The sequence below is a fragment of the Dreissena polymorpha genome, chromosome 3 (assembly GCF_020536995.1).
Source record: "Dreissena polymorpha isolate Duluth1 chromosome 3, UMN_Dpol_1.0, whole genome shotgun sequence".
Lineage (NCBI taxonomy): Eukaryota > Metazoa > Mollusca > Bivalvia > Myida > Dreissenidae > Dreissena > Dreissena polymorpha.
The window spans coordinates 99,317,132-99,336,165 of NC_068357.1; the positions used below are offsets into that span (position 1 = coordinate 99,317,132).

At 38.9% G+C, this 19,034-nt stretch overlaps 1 protein-coding gene across 4 annotated transcripts in view; it reads left to right on the plus strand.

Annotated features, from left to right (window-relative positions):
• Positions 1-19,034, plus strand: part of LOC127870707 (apoptosis-resistant E3 ubiquitin protein ligase 1-like) — a 132,970-nt gene that overhangs the window by 83,765 nt on the left and 30,171 nt on the right. For all 4 annotated transcript variants that reach the window (XM_052413137.1, XM_052413138.1, XM_052413136.1 and 1 more), the window contains one exon: positions 17,758-17,972. In XM_052413137.1, the coding sequence (XP_052269097.1) occupies positions 17,758-17,972 (215 nt within the window). The remainder of the gene's footprint in view (positions 1-17,757; positions 17,973-19,034) is intronic.

A 19,034-nucleotide genomic window follows, 5' to 3' on the forward strand; every position in this document is an offset into this window, starting at 1 on the left:
CTAAGTGGTAAATGGTTAAAATAAGTCAATTTGTGAACAGATCTTTTGAAAATTATGTTTCCAATACATATGACAAATGTTAAAAACCATACTGCATCTTTTGCCTCTAAGAAAAATCAACTATAGTGATATTACTCACCAGTTATTCTTGGAAGTAAATAGTAAGAATGATCTTTATCTGACAATATGCCAAGAGCATGACATTCATTTTCATAATATTTTTAGATCTCCTGAGCACATTATGAACAAGAGTAGCTTTAAGGATACCCTGATGTCAGCCATATGCCAATGCGTGCTTGCTTGCTTTAGTAAACTTTGTTTTTTAACATATTCTCCCATTGAACTGCTTTTATGTTATGTAATATCATATGGGTCGAGGGCTGAATGGAAAACTGCAGTATATCCTACTGTATTTAATATGAGTTACAACAGTCTTCAGTTCACCCCTCGGCCAGTGTCCTCTTCCAAGTTTGTTCAAATCATGTCTCTTGGTTCAAAATTGGCCTCACTTTAGCTTCCGTTAGTGGATGTCTGTGTGTAAATTTATGCCCCCAAATGGCAGTCGTACGTCCATAGTACAAATTAGCCCCCAAATGGCAGTCGTACGTCCATAGTACAAATTGCGGAAGTCCCTGTTTGACCAATGATCCATATAGACGCTGTTTGCTGTTTTCAAATACTTGGGACGTACAAATCCCAACAATAAATCTGGTAATGCAATCCGTTAACTCCACCCTTGAGTTACCATATGCAGTGAATTGCTTAGTGAGTGGCCAATATTGTTTTCAGCTAGACTATTATATATGAAATATATATAGTGGAGCTATCCTACTCATCCCAGCGTTCCCATGAGCGTTGGAATGTTAAAAGTTTGCGTACCACCCCAAATATTTCCTATGTCCTTTGACATATTGCTTTTATATTTTGCATACTTCTTTACCAACATGACCCCAAACTATAAACAAGAGCAGACAACTGTATCAGGCATTTTGTAACAATTATGGCCCTTTTTTATGCCCCCGGATCAAAAGATCGGGGGTATATTGTTTTTGGCCTGTCTGTCTGTCATTCATTCATTGTGTGTGTCCCAAAACTTTAACCTTGGTTAAAGTTTTGTAATAACTTTTGCATTATTATGTCCCCCTTCGAAGAAGAGGGGGTATATTGCTTTGCACATGTCGGTCGGTCTGTCGGTTGGTCCGTCCACCAGGTGGTTTCCGGATGATAACTCAAGAACGCTTGGGCCTAGAATCATGAAACTTCATAGGTACATTGATCATGACTAGCAGATGACCCCTATTGATTTTGAGGTCACTAGGTCAAAGGTCAAGGTCACGGTGACCCGAAATAGTAAAATGGTTTCCGGATGATAACTCAAGAACCCTCATGCCTAGGATCATGAAACTTCATAGGTACAGTACAGCCAAAGCGGAACAAACGTATTTCGCGATCCGCGGCGGCAAGGCGAAACGAGTCGATGCCGCGTCAGTCGTTGAAGCCGCGTCAGTATGCGGCAGCAAGTCGCATTTCGCCGCGAAACTTCGCATCTGTCCGCCGAGGCATTCCGCGATTCGCGACATGATGCCGAGTCGATGCGCATCATGAAATAAAAAATCTGTTTCAAAATATTAGTTACATGTAGTTAACAAATTTTTAAAGAACAATTAAAATAATAATTAAAATCATAATATATTTATTGTGCGCGGATTGTATTAGCATATACATGTAAGCATAGTTAATGTGTCTGGCCAATTAAGTTTGTTTCCCGCCCGTAGTGTATGTATTTCACACATAAACAAGGTCACATAATTATTTTTTCGCACATACAAGTGGTCAAAGCTCCAGCATATGGTGGATTTATAAATTAATTGCATGTTGATTCTGCTATTATATTTTAGCTGAGAAAATTAGCAGTTTGAAGCCACATCAATAATCAAGACGGTGACGACGTATTTGTTGTTTTGTTAATTATCAGCTTATTATAACTATTGTTTGAATATGCGTATATAAATACGTTTTATTTTGTTCATATTATACAGTTAATATCCCTACTAATTACCCGATAATCCCGTATATTCCAGTTTTCAAGCAAATGCTAGTAAATATTTACGATACACAAACATTCTCGATATTTCCTTAAGTATCAAATACATTTTGGCATTTGTTACTATTAATAGAGATGATGAAATAACGTCTAATCTGGGCGTTTTTTTTTCACTGAACACGCGATTTACGCCTGACGTGATGTTCATGTATTTATACAACACAAAATACACCCAAACTTTCCAAACGACGTTCTACATGTCTGCATAATTTTCGCGCGCATTTTATGAAACAAAGGATATTTTAGCACAGTTTATTTGACGCTTGAATTTGCCAAAGGACGCGTTAGCATTAAAATTCGGAAGTGTGTTTCGGATTACAAATTTAATAATGATAATCGAACGAAATATAAACAGCTGCGCGTAATTAATTCTACGCTACACATACATGTATGTACATGTAGGTGGATATCTTTTCACTCGATCCGCCGCGTACGTATGCGGCGGATTTACTCCGCGAAAGTACGCGAGGTTAATACAGACTCGGCGTCGTTGCGCGGATCGATGCCGAGTGCCACGGCGATACGCCGCGTGAACACACGATTCGGCCGCCGCGGACTAATAATCTGGCCGTGGCGTAGCCGCGGATTATGTTTGTGCCGCTTTGGCTGTACTGTACATTGATCATGACTCACAGATGACCCCTATTGATTTTCAGGTCACTAGGTCAAAGGTCAAGGTCACGGTGACCCGAAATAGTGAAATGGTTTCCGGATGATAACTGAACAACGCTTATGCCTAGGATCATGAAACTTGATAGGTAGATTGATCATGACTCGCAGTTGACCCCTATCGATTTTCAGGTCACTACGTCAAAGGTCAAGGTTATGGTGACCCGAAATAGTAAAATGGTTTCCGGATGATAACTCAAGAACACTTATGGCTTGGATCATGAAACTTCAAAGGTACATTGATCATGACTCGCAGATGACCACTATTGATTATCAGGTCACTAGGTCAAATGTCAAGGTCACAGTGACAAAAAACATATTCACACAATGGCTGCCACTACAATGGAGAGCCCATATGGGGCATGCATGTTTTACAAACAGCCCTTGTTGAAGATAGCAACTTGATATTTGGCATGCATGTGTATCTCATGGAGCTGCACATTTTGAGTGGTGAAAGGTCATGGTCAAGGTCATCCTTCAAGGTCAAAGGTCAAATATATGGCTTCAAAACGGGGCAATAGGGGGCATTGTGTTTTTGACAAACACATCTCTTGTTCACTTTGATTTTCTATGTTCAAGTTTGCGTACCACCTCAAATATTTTCTATGTCCTTTGACATATTGCTTTCATATTTTGCATACTTCTTAACCAACATGACCCCAATCTATAAACAGGAGCAGACAACTGTATCAAGCATCTTAACAGAATTATGGCCCCTTTTATACTTAGATAATTGAGTATTTGGTTAAGTTTTGTGGTTTGATCCATTTTACTCCTAAAGTATCATAGCTATTGCTTTATAGACTTGGAAAACTCGCTAACTATGGTAAGGGAACAGTACAGGGCAAGTTGCATAACTCTGGTTGGCTTTTTAACGGAATGATGGCCCTTTTTTGTCTTTGTAACTTTGAATATTTTGTTAAATTTTGTGTTTAGATCCACTTTACTTCTAAAGTATCAAGGCTATTGCTTTCAAACTTCAAATACTTTCTTACTATCATGATGTTACTGAACCTGGCAAGTTGAATTTGACCTTTACCTTTGAATGACCTTGACTCTCAAGGTCAAATTAATAAATTTTGCTTAAATTGCCCTAACTACTTTATTTAAGATCAGATTTGATTGATACTTTGACAAAAAACAACACTTACCTGACACTCACCCCCCCCCCCCTAAAAAAAAATAAAAAAATATCTTTTTTTTTAAGATCATCTATTAAATAACCACACACCCACATTATACCCCCCTCTTTATGATGGCTTACATTATGCGGTCAAGCACTTGAATAGTCGAGCGCGCTGTCCTCTGACAGATCTTGTTTCTAACTCGTCCTGCAATCCAGTAATCAGCACCTTGCTAATCCAATCAGCCATGAATTGGCGTCTTCAGAAGCAGAATTTTAACGATATTATAATTAATCTTAATTTTGGATAAAAATTTCCTAATTCATTTGAACAAAATGAATCACAAATAATTTAAGGATTTTGAATGATAATGGAAGCAAAAAATGACGTGTCGAGTTTTGAGTTTGTACTCTGAAAGATTTACAGAAAGATGCTTTTTCATTGTCAGAAAATCACATTTGTAAAATTTATATTCAATCTAAATTAAAATTCTCTAGTTGATAGATTGTTATTTTGAAATATGAATTGTGATCGATGCTCGCACATCACATCATTTGATTCACACATGTTCAATTGAAATTTCCCCATCCCACAATTCACTTGGTACGTGTTTCTGCACTTGGGTAAAATGGCAGATGTTTGTTTGATGAAATTCTTTAAAAAATTATTGTTGATGTTGCTCATATTTTGATTTTGAAATAAGATATCGTAATTATACTGGATTACAGGGTAATGGATAGAGTTTGAATATGCATGTATCAACAAATTAACACATATGCTAGGGTTTACAAAATACACAAAATTTAATTCTTGGAAGTCAAGACTTCCAACTTTTGAAAGCTAGTGGAAGCGCTGCCTTGGGGCAACTTGTGTACTTCATGTTGTTAAATGATCTCTCATTCTAATGCGTTTGATAAATCTTGATCGTGAAACTTGGTGCCGTAAACTTGCCTCTCACTTTTCTGCATATCAGAATGAAACTTGATAGATATGTTGTTTATACTATCTAGAAATGCAGAATTGAGATTCATGTTTGTTGTGATATTCTATACGGATTAATATGCACTTGAACTTAACCAAGTTAATTATTAAGTTAATTACATTATTGTACAGAATTTATGTACTTTGTGTCACAAATTTGTCTCTCAGTTGTCTGTGTATCAAAACTTAACTTAATATGGGTGTTGATTATACTATGTTTAAGTGCCAGATGTCATTTTGTGCATGCCTCACTATTTTTTAGTGTGAACGTTAGCTCACACTAATGTTACAGAGCAAGTTGCAAATCAGTACAGTTTAACTGCTTAAAAACGCTATGGAAAAACAACCACTGCCTGTTGCAGTAAAATTATGCAGAGGACAAATGCTAGGAGCGTCTGCTAGGAAAGAAAACCACCACATCTGCCTGTTAATAGTTCACCACTAGTACACTGCAGTGGGTGTATATGACTAATAGTGTTTAACAGCTTGTAAGACGACATTGGCCAGTCTAGTGTTTATCATTGAAATCTGTACATATTGGCTGCTTTCAGGGAAAACGGGGCTTAATGCATGTCAAATAAGATTAGCCTGTGCACACTGATTAGCCTGTTCAATGCGCACAAGCTAATCAAGGACGACATTTCTGGTTTTATCATGTTTTTTTGTTTAAAGAGAGTCTCCGGTACTGGGATGACGATTAATGCATATGCATTAAGCCCTGTTTTCCCAAAATGAAGCTTAAATTATATTTTTTATTAATGATTAAAAAAAACACATCTGGACCTGTGCTTTAACACACACTTTTCATAAATTTGAATGGGTTGTGTTCATTTAAAACTTGCAATATAAAAAGCTATAACATAATTTTTAAAACTGAGTTGCGTCTATTTACTTATACAACAGCGAACACCTACAGTGTCTCAGCGCTTTGATTTTACAAAGTTGTTTGCCTTCCAACTTGGTTCACTAAATCAACCTGAAGCTTTTTGTCATTGTTTGTGATCAATAAGCAGTAGTGCGCCTTTGCAAAATGTCATATTAATTTTACTAATACTCAAGTTTTGAACCTTCTTTATATAAGTCATTGCTCGGGTATTCGTCATCTTCAGTGACTGTTCTAGTTTAATATTAATTTTAAGGTAGAGGCATCTCATTGAGATTTTCAGTCAGAAATCATTTGGTACCTCTCTGTGCAGACAAGAAATCCTGTTCCCAATTGCCATCCAAGTTGTATGTCATAAGATAGAAGAATGCACTGTCATAAATGATGAGGCTTTTGGTGGATAATTGTGTTCTAGTTTAATATTAATTTTAAGGTAGAGGCATCTTATTGAGATTTTCAGTCAGAAATCATTTGGTACCTCTCTGTGCAGACAAGAAATCCTGTTCCCAATTGCCATCCAAGTTGTATGTCTTAAGATAGAAGCATGCACTGTCATAAATGATGAGGCTTTTGGTGGAGAATTATGTCTTTGGTGATGCTTAAGATGCCTGCAATATTGGCATTAGCCCAAATATGGGAATGGGGAAATTATGTCAGGTCTTAAGTTGCAATTGGGGGAATGGTTATAAGGACAGAATCTTGGCAATGATGATTGGTTTTGTGACATTATTAAGCCATGGAGAATTGTTGTTGTTTTTTGTTCTATAATTGTAAATGTTAATTTTTTGGAACCTACTATATAGTTATTACCGGAAACTTGTTTTTTTATTAGTATTCACTGTGTTTCTTTTTATTTCTATATGTTTATTTTGTTTAGTTATAAGTTATGTTAATATAAGTTTAAAAGAAATTGATGCTGTATTGAAAAAAAGAATTCAGTGTGGACATAACATTTGAAAAAGTACACGGCATAGAAAGAGATGGGGTTTCTAATTTTTCTGAAAAGTCTGCTACTATTTGGAATATTATACATTTCAGTAATGTTTGATAGATTGCTTTTGAAAGTATCAAGACTTTTATAGTTGCATCATAAACAATAATGTTTGTCGCAGGATTATAATATATGTCTAATCATCTGTGATGTAGAAGCTTTAAATTACTTTTTTCTAATTTATCAGTATGTGTCTTAAATTTTAGAAATTACCGTATATGTCCTTATTGATGCGCACTGCGTGTGTTTTTTCAAGACCCCTGGGCGTTAAATTCGAACCACTATTACATATTCCTCACATTTGAACAGTGTAACATTTTCATTACCCGCTCAGCTCACAACATTGTTTAATTCAATCGTATGACATATTCTGCTGCAGACCAGCTTAACATCCAAATGTCCAATTTAACGCAAATCAGCCGTAGATCCCATTTTATTTTTCATCGACTAAAATATTTTCCCATTAAGAGACGCTCACCATTAAATCCAGATTGACCCGGTATTTCGCGCCTTCACTGCGTCTAGTTGATAAGTATTTATAGTGTGACAAACGCTCAATACCATACAGTTGGCCTCATCTGCCTAAAGCGCACATGCCAACCATGACAACGTCCTTTCATTGCTACCTAGCACCCGAGTTACACGCAATCCTCGATGAATATACATCAACTCGCCTGTGCTGGCGACAATAATTATTATTGTTGGTTTGTAACCTACGTTACATATAGTATACTCGCACGGTAGCATATTAATGGTGTCACTGTGTTGCCAGCAAAATGGCCACAAAAACTATGTATTCAGATGTTATGTGCCATTCTTTAATGGATTAAGGGCTACATAAATCTTATCTTATGGTTCCGATAAATTCCAATAAACCCCAGATAAGACGGCCTTCGCGTCTATTAGGGCATGAGAGTCAATAAGGACATATACGGTATTCCAATTTGAAACTGAGTTTTTTTTTTTTAAATTCCACTTTGATAGATTATTCATTACAATTTGCTAAACAATTTTTGGGAAAGTTAGCAAAAAAAAAATGAAAATGTACTTTTAAACAAAAAAATTGTGAAAACAAAGTGATGGGGATTGAAATTAATAATTGAATTCTGTCTGCTGGAAAAAAGTGGAAAAATAACGTTGTCATTAAATTTCGAAATTATTGCATAAAATATATATCAGTTTACCTGTGTTTGTTTTTATCATGTTTTCTCTTTTGGAGTGAATGCTATAGTCATTCAACAGTTTTGCTATTTTATGTCTGCTAGAGACCAAATGCTTGTGCCATATGTCATTCTACACATTGAAAAATATGTTACCATGGAAAAAGTTCCAATATAATAATGAGTTGATGGGCAGAGAACTTCATATGACATCAGAAACACAAACCTGTTATGAATGTACAGAATGTAAACACGCCGTTAAGAACTTTATTTTTCAAATATCTTAAGTTATTAAAATACATAAGAAAATCTTAAGTGCATAAAAGACAGTTTTTATTGGATTTTGTTTTGATATCTTTAAGTTTAAGAATAAATCCTTGAATACTTCTGAATTTTCGAACAAGAACACAGGCTTATTTAATAAAGTAATTCTGATGTATTTTACATTGCCATAAGCAACATAAAAATCTGTCTTTTATGCACTAGTTGAAATTCTTAAGAAAAGTATGTTTTAAAAAGTTATTATGCCCCCCCCCTCGAAGAAGAGGGGGTATATTGCTTTGCTCATGTCGGTCTGTCGGTCGGTCTGTCGGTCGGTCGGTCTGTCCGTCCACCAGGTGGTTGTCAGACGATAACTCAAGAACGCTTAGGCCTAGGATCATGAAACTTCATACGTAAATTGATCATGACTCACAGATGACCCCTATTGATTTTGAGGTCACTAGGTCAAAGGTCAAGGTCACTGTGACCCGAAATAGTAAAATGGTTTCCGGATGATAATTCAAGAACGCTTATGCCTAGGATCATGAAACTTCATAGGTAGATTGATCATGACTAGCAGATGACCCCTATTGATTTTCAGGTCACTAGGTCAAAGGTCAAGGTCACGGTGACCCGAAATAGTAAAATGGTTTCCGGATGATAATTCAAGAACCCTTATGCCTAGGATCATGAAACTTGATAGGTAGATTGATCATGACTAGCAGATGACCCCTATTGATTTTCAGGTCACTAGGTCAAAGGTCAAGGTCATGGTGACCCAAAATAGTAAAATGGTTTCCGGATGATAACTCAGGAAAGCTTATGGCTAGGATCATGAAACTTCATAGGTACATTGATCATTACTCGCAGATGACCCCTATTGATTTTCAGGTCACTAGGTCAAAGGTCAAGGTCACAGTGACAAAAAACATATTTACAAAATGGCTGTCACTACAACTTAGAGCCCATATGGTGGGCATGGTCTAATCATTCAGTCAGTAGCAATTCGACGCAATTTTACAGGCTACCTAAAATTGCATTACCAAGTTTTAGTGGAGATATATTGCGATGGCAATCCTTTTGGGATTCATATGAGTCTACCATTCACATGAACGCTAATCTGACCGATGTCCAGAAATTCACGTATCTCAAATCCCAACTTGAAGGAAATGCCGCACGAGTTATTGAAGGTTTTGCCATGACTAACGCAAATTATGCACGTGCTATAGATCTACTGAAGTAAAGGTATGGCCAGCAACATAAAATCATACACGCTTCCATGCAGGCTCTATTACAACTACCCGCCCCGTCCAGTAAAGTGTCCAGTTTGAGAACTTTTCATGATAAAATGGAGACCTACATTCGGAGTTTAGAAGCTATGGGTCAGAGTCAAGACACTTACGGTTGTTTGCTAGTCCCAGTTGTTATAGATAAGATGCCAGTTGAAATTAAGAAGCAGTTAGCTCGTGAAAAGGGAGATAACAGTTGGTTACTAGAAGATCTGCGTCGTGCAATCAATAGGGAGATTGGAATCCTAGAAACAGGTAACATCCGTAGCGAACCGAAAGTAGAGGAGTTCAGCGCAACAGCGTCATTTCATACAGGAGCGAAATATAGGAAACCCCCCACGCCCACAAATCCCGCCACCCCCCAATTACCCAAGACCTTCAACCGGAAGTTCATCACACAGACCCGAGATAAAGTGCGCCTTTTGTGATAGTGACCACAAATCCCATGAATGTAAAACCCACCCAGATGCAGAATCCCATCTGAAAATAGTAAAAGAGAAACACTTGTGTTTTAACTGTTTAGGCACTCACCAAGTAGCAAAATGCGGTTCAAGGAGACGATGCCAATTCTGCCAGCGAAAACACCATACGGCAATTTGCAAATCAGGAGAAAAGGACAACCAGACGAAAAACGCCGAGACTGCATCGCCGGAAACAGCCGTACTTCATTCATGCACGAGCCTTCCAGACAAGGATGTATTGTTAAAAACTGCCATAGCAACCGTATCGTCTCTGAAAGTACAGACTGAAGCAAACATCTTATTCGATGAGGGTGCCCAGAAGTCGTTCATTACGGAACAATTGGCACAGGAACTTGAACTCCCTATACAAGGCACAGAAACTATATACTTATCGTCGTTCGGGAGCACTAGCAACAAAGCACAGCAAACAGATGTGGCTATAGTGAACGTTGTTACAGATAGAGGCCAGAAGATCCCGATACGAGTATTAATAGTACCTACCATTTCAACGCCCCTCAACCAGAGATACCAACAATCAGTGTCCGATTTACCGTATCTACAAGGTCTTAAACTCGCCCATCCAGTTACAGGAAACTCCATATTTACAATTTCGATGCTGATAGGTGCAGACTTTTACTGGGATATCGTTGAAGATCACATAGTACGTGGAAATGGACCCACCGCTGTGAGATCAAAGATCGGCTACCTGTTATCGGGACCTTTTCAAGCACAAAACAACCTAGCTACAGATCACGTGTTCAATGTAATGGCGTCGCCTATGACAACGGACGTATTAGAACGTTTTTGGAATCTGGAGAGTATGGGAGTTACTCAGAGCGACGAGAATATAGACAAGACACGCTATTTCAAGGATTACCAGACTTCATCCATAGAATACGAGAACGGACGGTACACTGCCAAATTACCTTGGAAACTAGACCACTCGCCCCTCCCTAGTAACTACGACATAGTGAAAGCAAGAACCGAGAGTACTCTGAGAAGACTACGTAGAGAGCCCCATCTACTCCAGAAATATGACGAAATCATTGCTGAACAGGAATGACGTGGTTTTATTGAGAGAATTGATAACGATACCCCACCCACAGGACAACTCCACTACATTCCCCACCACCCAGTGAATAAGGATTTTGACGATTAGAACATACCGATGTTTGCCTTTGATACGGATACTCAGTCATATTTCCGTTCGTATATTGCACATGCGACATTGGCTGACTGTAACTACCACCATCGTTATAATCTCCTCTTTGGTTGTAGCTGTTGTCATTTCGTATATCAATTTGAGTTGGTGGATTCAACTGTAACTGAATACCAGATGTCGACTTATAAGGGTACTTATTCTGTTGTGATTGTTGCCCAGACATTGGCGGAGTTTGTTCCAACTGACGCATGTCATATGCACTACTTTCTTGGCCGTTATTATATCCACTAGATACATAATTAAGTGCTTGGTACCCAGTTCCGATACGATAATCTGGCAGTGTAGAGTATTTATCACGTTGACCAGACGCTTCTTCTTTCTTTCCCGACAGAACTGTGACGCCAGGAAGTGTGGCGGCGAACTCTAACAGCCTGGCTCCCGGCGATGTTGTACTGAAGATAGGAAACGTGAACGCCACGAACATCAGCCACAACGAAGCTCAGGAGGTGGTCTGCGGGGCCACAAACATCCTGCAACTCACAATCAAGAAAGGTCCCGGAAAAAGCGCTTTTATGTCACCCACGCCCATCGGGTCCGGTCAGTTTTCGACCCCTCTGGAGCAACGTGATAAATACTCTACACTGACAGATTATCGTATCGGAACTGGGTACCAAGCACTTAATTATGTATCTAGTGGATATAATAACGGCCAAGAAAGTAGTGCATATGACATGCGTCAGTTGGAACAAACTCCGCCAATGTCTGGGCAACAATCACAACAGAATAAGTACCCTTATAAGTCGACATCTGGTATTCAGTTACAGTTGAATCCACCAACTCAAATTGATATACGAAATGACAACAGCTACAACCAAAGAGGAGATTATAACGATGGTGGTAGTTACAGTCAGCCAATGTCGCATGTGCAATATACGAACGGAAATATGACTGAGTATCCGTATCAAAGGCAAACATCGGTATGTTCTAATCGTCAAAATCCTTATTCACTGGGTGGTGGGGAATGTAGTGGAGTTGTCCTGTGGGTGGGGTATCGTTATCAATTCTCTCAATAAAACCACGTCGTTCCTGTTCAGCAATGATTTTGTCATATTTCTGGAGTAGATGGGGCTCTCTACGTAGTCTTCTCAGAGTACTCTCGGTTCTTGCTTTCACTATGTCGTAGTTACTAGGGAGGGGCGAGTGGTCTAGTTGCAGACGATAGTGACAGAGATTGAAGCTGTTATCAACGATAGACCGCTAACGCACGTATCATCAAGCATCGACGACTTGGAGCCGTTAACGCCGTCACATCTTCTTTATGGCCGCAAGATGACGTCACTTCCGCATCACACACATTTACCCGACGATGAAATGACGCAAATTCAAAGTGACCAGACGACACTTACCAATCGGGCGAAGCAGCAGTCAGACATCATCGAACAGTTCTGGAGACGTTGGAAGTCGGAGTACTTAACTGCCTTAAGAGAGTTCCACACAACAACGGGCTCTAACGAGAAACGCATTCGGGTCGGAGATGTCGTGCAGATATACGATGAGGGACCACGTATCCGTTGGAAACTTGCTGTAGTCCTGGAGCTGATGACCGGAAATGATGGTACAGTCCGTGCCGCGAAGATCAATATCGCGATCGTGTGGGATAATAAAGGTACAAAGCGTTGTGTGTTCAGGTTCTTCCTTTTACTTCAGATTCAAATATAAACAATGACGTATATAAACAACAACAAATATGGCGTGACGTCAGGGACGTAATACACTTAAGCGCGGCGCGGCAAATAACGTTACGTTACATTCACAACATTCTGGGGGCCGCTAAAAGTGACAATTATTAACAATCAGAGGAGAATATGTATCATTACTTATGATATCCTGAATCATTCGTTAAAATCTTAAAATTGCAGTAACACTAATTTGATCACGAGTATACACGTTAATTTGAAATGAATATCAAATGTTTATCACTCAGTTTCTGTATAACACTTTCTTAACTGTCTCTCGTATTTCAATTACATGTACACTCAGCTGTCTATTTCAGTATTTCAATCACATTTGCGCGTTTAACTTTTTATACTTAAATGTTCTCTATTCAACATCACTGGCTGTTTCTAATGGATAGAGTTTCACTATTGGTCTATTTGTTATTCCACGTTTCGTCTTTATCTTCGCGGCACGGACTGAACCATCATTTCCGGTCATCAGCTCCAGGACTACAGCAAGTTTCCAACGGATACGTGGTCCCTCATCGTATATCTGCACGACATCTCCGACCCGAATGCGTTTCTCGTTAGAGCCCGTTGTTGTGTGGAACTCTCTTAAGGCAGTTAAGTACTCCGACTTCCAACGTCTCCAGAACTGTTCGATGATGTCTGACTGCTGCTTCGCCCGATTGGTAAGTGTCGTCTGGTCACTTTGAATTTGCGTCATTTCATCGTCGGGTAAATGTGTGTGATGCGGAAGTGACGTCATCTTGCGGCCATAAAGAAGATGTGACGGCGTTAACTGCTCCAAGTCGTCGATGCTTGATGATACGTGCGTTAGCGGTCTATCGTTGATAACAGCTTCAATCTCTGTCACTATCGTCTGCAACGTTTCCATGCAAACGTATCGTCTTCCGAGGATCTTCTTTAGAGACGTCTTAGTGAGTCCAATGAGACGTTCCCAAAAACCACCGTAATGGTTAGAGTTTGCACGTTGTACGTTTTGGGAATAAATTGCCACTCTGTTCCACTGTTTGCTAAGTTCTTCTTGTACGACTTGGTAGTTGAATAGCTTCTTAAGGTGATTGGAAGCAGCAATATAAGTCGTAGCATTGTCTAATACCATCACCGTGGGCAACGACTTCCGGCTGGCAAATCTCCGGAACGCTTGAAGGAACGAGTCGGTTGATAGGTCAGGTGGGGGTGGGGTAGGCGGAGGTTCGTCTGACATGTAAGAGCAGGACTGAAAGCCAGGGCTAATTGTTGCGTCGTACACATTACCAACTGGCTGACTTCCGGACGACGTCTGCCTTTGAGCACGTGGATGCTGTGGGCTGTTGTCGGTGAAGTTATCTGCACAACCGGGAGAAAATGGAGTAGGTTTTTTAAAATAACTTTGAGGGTGACCTGAATAAGGATTTTGACGATTAGAACATACCGATGTTTGCCTTTGATACGGATACTCAGTCATATTTCCGTTCGTATATTGCACATGCGACATTGGCTGACTGTAACTACCACCATCGTTATAATCTCCTCTTTGGTTGTAGCTGTTGTCATTTCGTATATCAATTTGAGTTGGTGGATTCAACTGTAACTGAATACCAGATGTCGACTTATAAGGGTACTTATTCTGTTGTGATTGTTGCCCAGACATTGGCGGAGTTTGTTCCAACTGACGCATGTCATATGCACTACTTTCTTGGCCGTTATTATATCCACTAGATACATAATTAAGTGCTTGGTACCCAGTTCCGATACGATAATCTGGCAGTGTAGAGTATTTATCACGTTGCTCCAGAGGGGTCGAAAACTGACCGGACCCGATGGGCGTGGGTGACATAAAAGCGCTTTTTCCGGGACCTTTCTTGATTGTGAGTTGCAGGATGTTTGTGGCCCCGCAGACCACCTCCTGAGCTTCGTTGTGGCTGATGTTCGTGGCGTTCACGTTTCCTATCTTCAGTACAACATCGCCGGGAGCCAGGCTGTTAGAGTTCGCCGCCACACTTCCTGGCGTCACAGTTCTGTCGGGAAAGAAAGAAGAAGCGTCTGGTTTCAAACCATTGCTGTTGCGCTGCTGATTACTTGAATTTCTCTGGTCATCTCGTGGTAGATCGGTAGTATGCGGGGCTGCTCTCTTCTCCTGTTGATCTCGGAAAGCTTGTAAGCGACACAGCTGGATATCCAGTTCCGCTGAATACGTGTCTGTTTGAAATATTTCTTCCTCCAATCCCTCTATCTCCGTCTGTGAAAGTATTTTCTCATTGAGTGTCTCTAGAATCGTGACTTTTGCTTCAATAGCGTTGAGAATAGCGTGAAAATCAGTCAATGAATCGTTCTCCTTAGATTGTTCGATTTTCTCCAAATATTTCTCAATGAAACGGCGGTGACCCTCTCTCTGTATCTGTATTCTCTGTAGATTCATTTTTTTTGTTACGGCACCAATATCGCGATCGTGTGGGATAATAAAGGTACAAAGCGTTGTGTGTTCAGGTTCTTCCTTTTACTTCAGATTCAAATATTAACAATGACGTATATAAACAACAACAAATATGGCGTGACGTCAGGGACGTAATACACTTAAGCGCGGCGCGGCAAATAACGTTACGTTACATTCACAACAGACCCGAAATAGTAAAATGGTTTCCGGATGATAATTCAAGAACCCTTATGCCTAGGATCATGAAACTTGATAGGTAGATTGATCATGACTAGCAGATGACCCCTATTGATTTTCAGGTCACTAGGTCAAAGGTCAAGGTCATGGTGACCCAAAATAGTAAAATGGTTTCCGGATGATAACTCAGGAAAGCTTATGGCTAGGATCATGATTTTCAGGTCACTAGGTCAAAGGTCAAGGTCACAGTGACAAAAAACATATTTACAAAATGGCTGTCACTACAACTTAGAGCCCATATGGGGGGCATGCATGTTTTACAAACAGCCCTTGTTTAAAAAAAACACCACTTACCAGTGTGTTTACATCGATTAACATTTAATTGGGAACCCCACAGTCAGGTGATCCTGCATCATGTTAATGTGGTGTCCGCTTCTTGCACACAGAAGTCAGGTTAGACTCAGAAAATTCACTAAAAAAGAATCCAAAGTCTAGAAAGACTGAAGACTGATAATACAAACCCATTTAAATAAAAGTGGGCTTTTGATCCTACACCTTGTTAATGTTGTGTCCCCTTCTTGTGCACAGAAGTCTGGTTAGACTAAGAAAATTCACTAAAAAGAGTCTAACGTCTAGAAAGACTGAAGACTGATAATTCAAACCCATTTAAATAAAAGTGGGCTTCTAACATGTTCACCTTTATATAAGGACCGGTCAGATGACTTTATATTAGGGATGGCATCGAATACCAATATCGGTATTCGAATGTTCGCAAATTCATTCATTCGAATATTCGCATAAAACGGCTGGATTGATTTTACCTTGTTATTTATTAATTTCCATTGGTTTGTAAGTTATATCCTTTTGCTAAATACGAGGCTGTTTATTAACGTTGCTATCGAATAATTGTATCGCTGTCGACCAATACTATGACGGATACTGTGATCGGGCACAAATAGAATGAAAAACATTGTGTCATAGAATTTTATTTTTTAATGATTCCACAGATTTGTAGCAGACCGCGCATACCTAAAACTAAGTTTACACACATTACACATGGCGGTCTTCTTATCCACAGACCGTGTAAAGTATTCCATACTGCAGAACAGAACAGAACAGAACAAATCGTGCAGAAGGGGCTGGTGGCATTTTCAGATTTGAATTATGATTCCTTGATGATTGTTTAATTTATATCATCTGTTACTTTTGAGTAATTAACATATTTAAATGTCTGTTCAAACTGTGATCACAAAAACTAAATTATTATTCGCAAGTAAATTGAAGCCCTTAATTGGTACATTATTGACAAACAACAGTTCGGGCCCTTTCTTATAGTTAGTATTTTGCATTGCGTGATTTGAGTTATTCATACATTTTAATGGCTGTACATACTGTGCTCACAAAACTTAATTATTATTCGCCAGTCAATTGAACCCGTTAATTGGCACCCGATTGGCAAACAACAGTCGGGGCCTTTCTTAGAGCGTGTATATTGCATTACGCAATCAACACTGATACGGGCCGCGTTATCAGTTTGACACGAAGAACGTCAGGTCAAACATGTTACTCCCATGTGATTTTGGTTGCTTTTTAGTAAGCGGTTCGCAGTTCATTAAATATTGGTGAAATTACGTTTGGAAAAAAATGCGAATATGCGAATATCATTTTTATTATTCGAATGCTGACCATTCAATCGAATATTCGATTATTCGAATAATTTTGCCATCCCTACTTTATATACATGTGCAGTGGCATTCCAATAATAGGCAGAGTTCCTCATTGTTTTTATCCTGCACCAAAGTCAGAGGGATAAAGTTTTGGCATTGTCTCTCTGTCCGTCTCAAACTTGTCAGGGCTATATCTCAGAAACTAAAAAAAAAAATCCATATCAAACTTCATGGGTTTCAATCATATATATCATTGAGGAGAGGTGCCATGCATAAGAACCATAACCCTACTCTTTATAATAAGAGTAATTTCCCTATGTTGTTTTTGTATGATGTTAATTTTCAGGGCTGTATCTCAGGTACAATACAAGATTACAACATGAGATTTCATGAGTTTATGTATGAATCAATTAAGAGAAGTGCCATAAGTTAACCCTACACGTTCTTAATAAGAGTGGTGGTCCTTTGTTCTTTCTGAATGACGTAACTTTTTAGGGCTATATCTCAGATACTCTACAAGATTTCAACATAAAACTTCATGGATATATAGTTTGTTTAGTAGCTTGATAACGGGCACAAGTCCTCAAGTAACCTTTTCTTTTCATTCGCTCCCATACTAAACTAAATTTATTCAGCAGGGATGTACATTCAATGAATTAACTTGTTTTTTCAGTGTTCTCTGGGCTGATTGTGACCTTCGTTACAGTGTGGATTATGTTCATTAACAGACTGCTCAGCACGGAAGGTCCACTACAAAGTCTCTCCACGCTCTCCAAGAAATCGCTGTTCTACCTGAGCGGTCAGTATGACATCGTTCAGAACACCAAGGTCACGTGGAACTGGGAGGAGCCTGAGGTCGTCGGCAAGACTATGACCTTTAGTGTCAGGGTGGGTAACAATTAGATTCAATTCCTTAGATTAACAGTTACGAAAAAGTTATGTATGCTTGTCTAGACATATTTAACAAAGTATCTAAGTGTATTATGGTACATTTTGTATTCATTAAATCTGGGAATTTCTAAATTGTGTCAGTACATTGAGAATTTTTAAGAATTAAGTAAGATTTTTAAATGAAATCAGTTTTACTATGTTACTATAGAAATATCTATTACGTTTTCCTGCAAATTCTTACTAAGTAAAGAATAATTTTTTAGGTAATAGTTTGTCAAATATTAAAACTGTTCTTTGCCACTTAACAACCATTAGTAGTTTTATTTATACAAATTATAAGAACTGATGAAAATTAAATCTTGCTGTTAAATCTACATGTAGGTCACCCGGTCAAATCTTGTAAACACTTTAGAAGCCATTTTTATGACTCAATCTTGATGGAGCTTGATCTGAATGTAAAATGTGGATTGAGTTTGAATCCGAGTCATGTGCTTCGAGATCTTAGGTCAGCAGGTCGAATCTCAGAAAAAAACTTGTAACCACTCTAGAGGCTACATTTATGACTCAGTTTTGATAGAACTCAATTACCGTATATGTCCTTATTGACGCTCATGCCCTAATAGATGCGCAGGCTGTCTTATCTGGGGTTCATCAGAATTTATCGGAACCATAAGATAAGATTAATGTAGCCCGTAATCCATTAAAGAGTGGCACATAACATCAAAAAACATCGTTTTTGCGGCCATTTTGTTTGCAACACGGTCACGTTGACACCGTAAATATGATAACGTGCAAGTACTACGTAGCTTACAAACCAACAATAATAATAATAATTGTCATCAGCACAGTTGAGTGATAAATCACAGAGGTATAGACTCGTTTTATTTCTTTTTTCATTACAGACAAACAAACGATATTGATCTAATGATCGCGTACTTTCAGGGCTCAACATTAACAGTTGTCCTATGGCCCCTGGCAAGTAAAAGTTTGGTCTGGACAAGTTATTTTATAATCTAGTTGTCCGCCCGGAAAAGTGCAAAAAAGAACAAAGAGCATTTA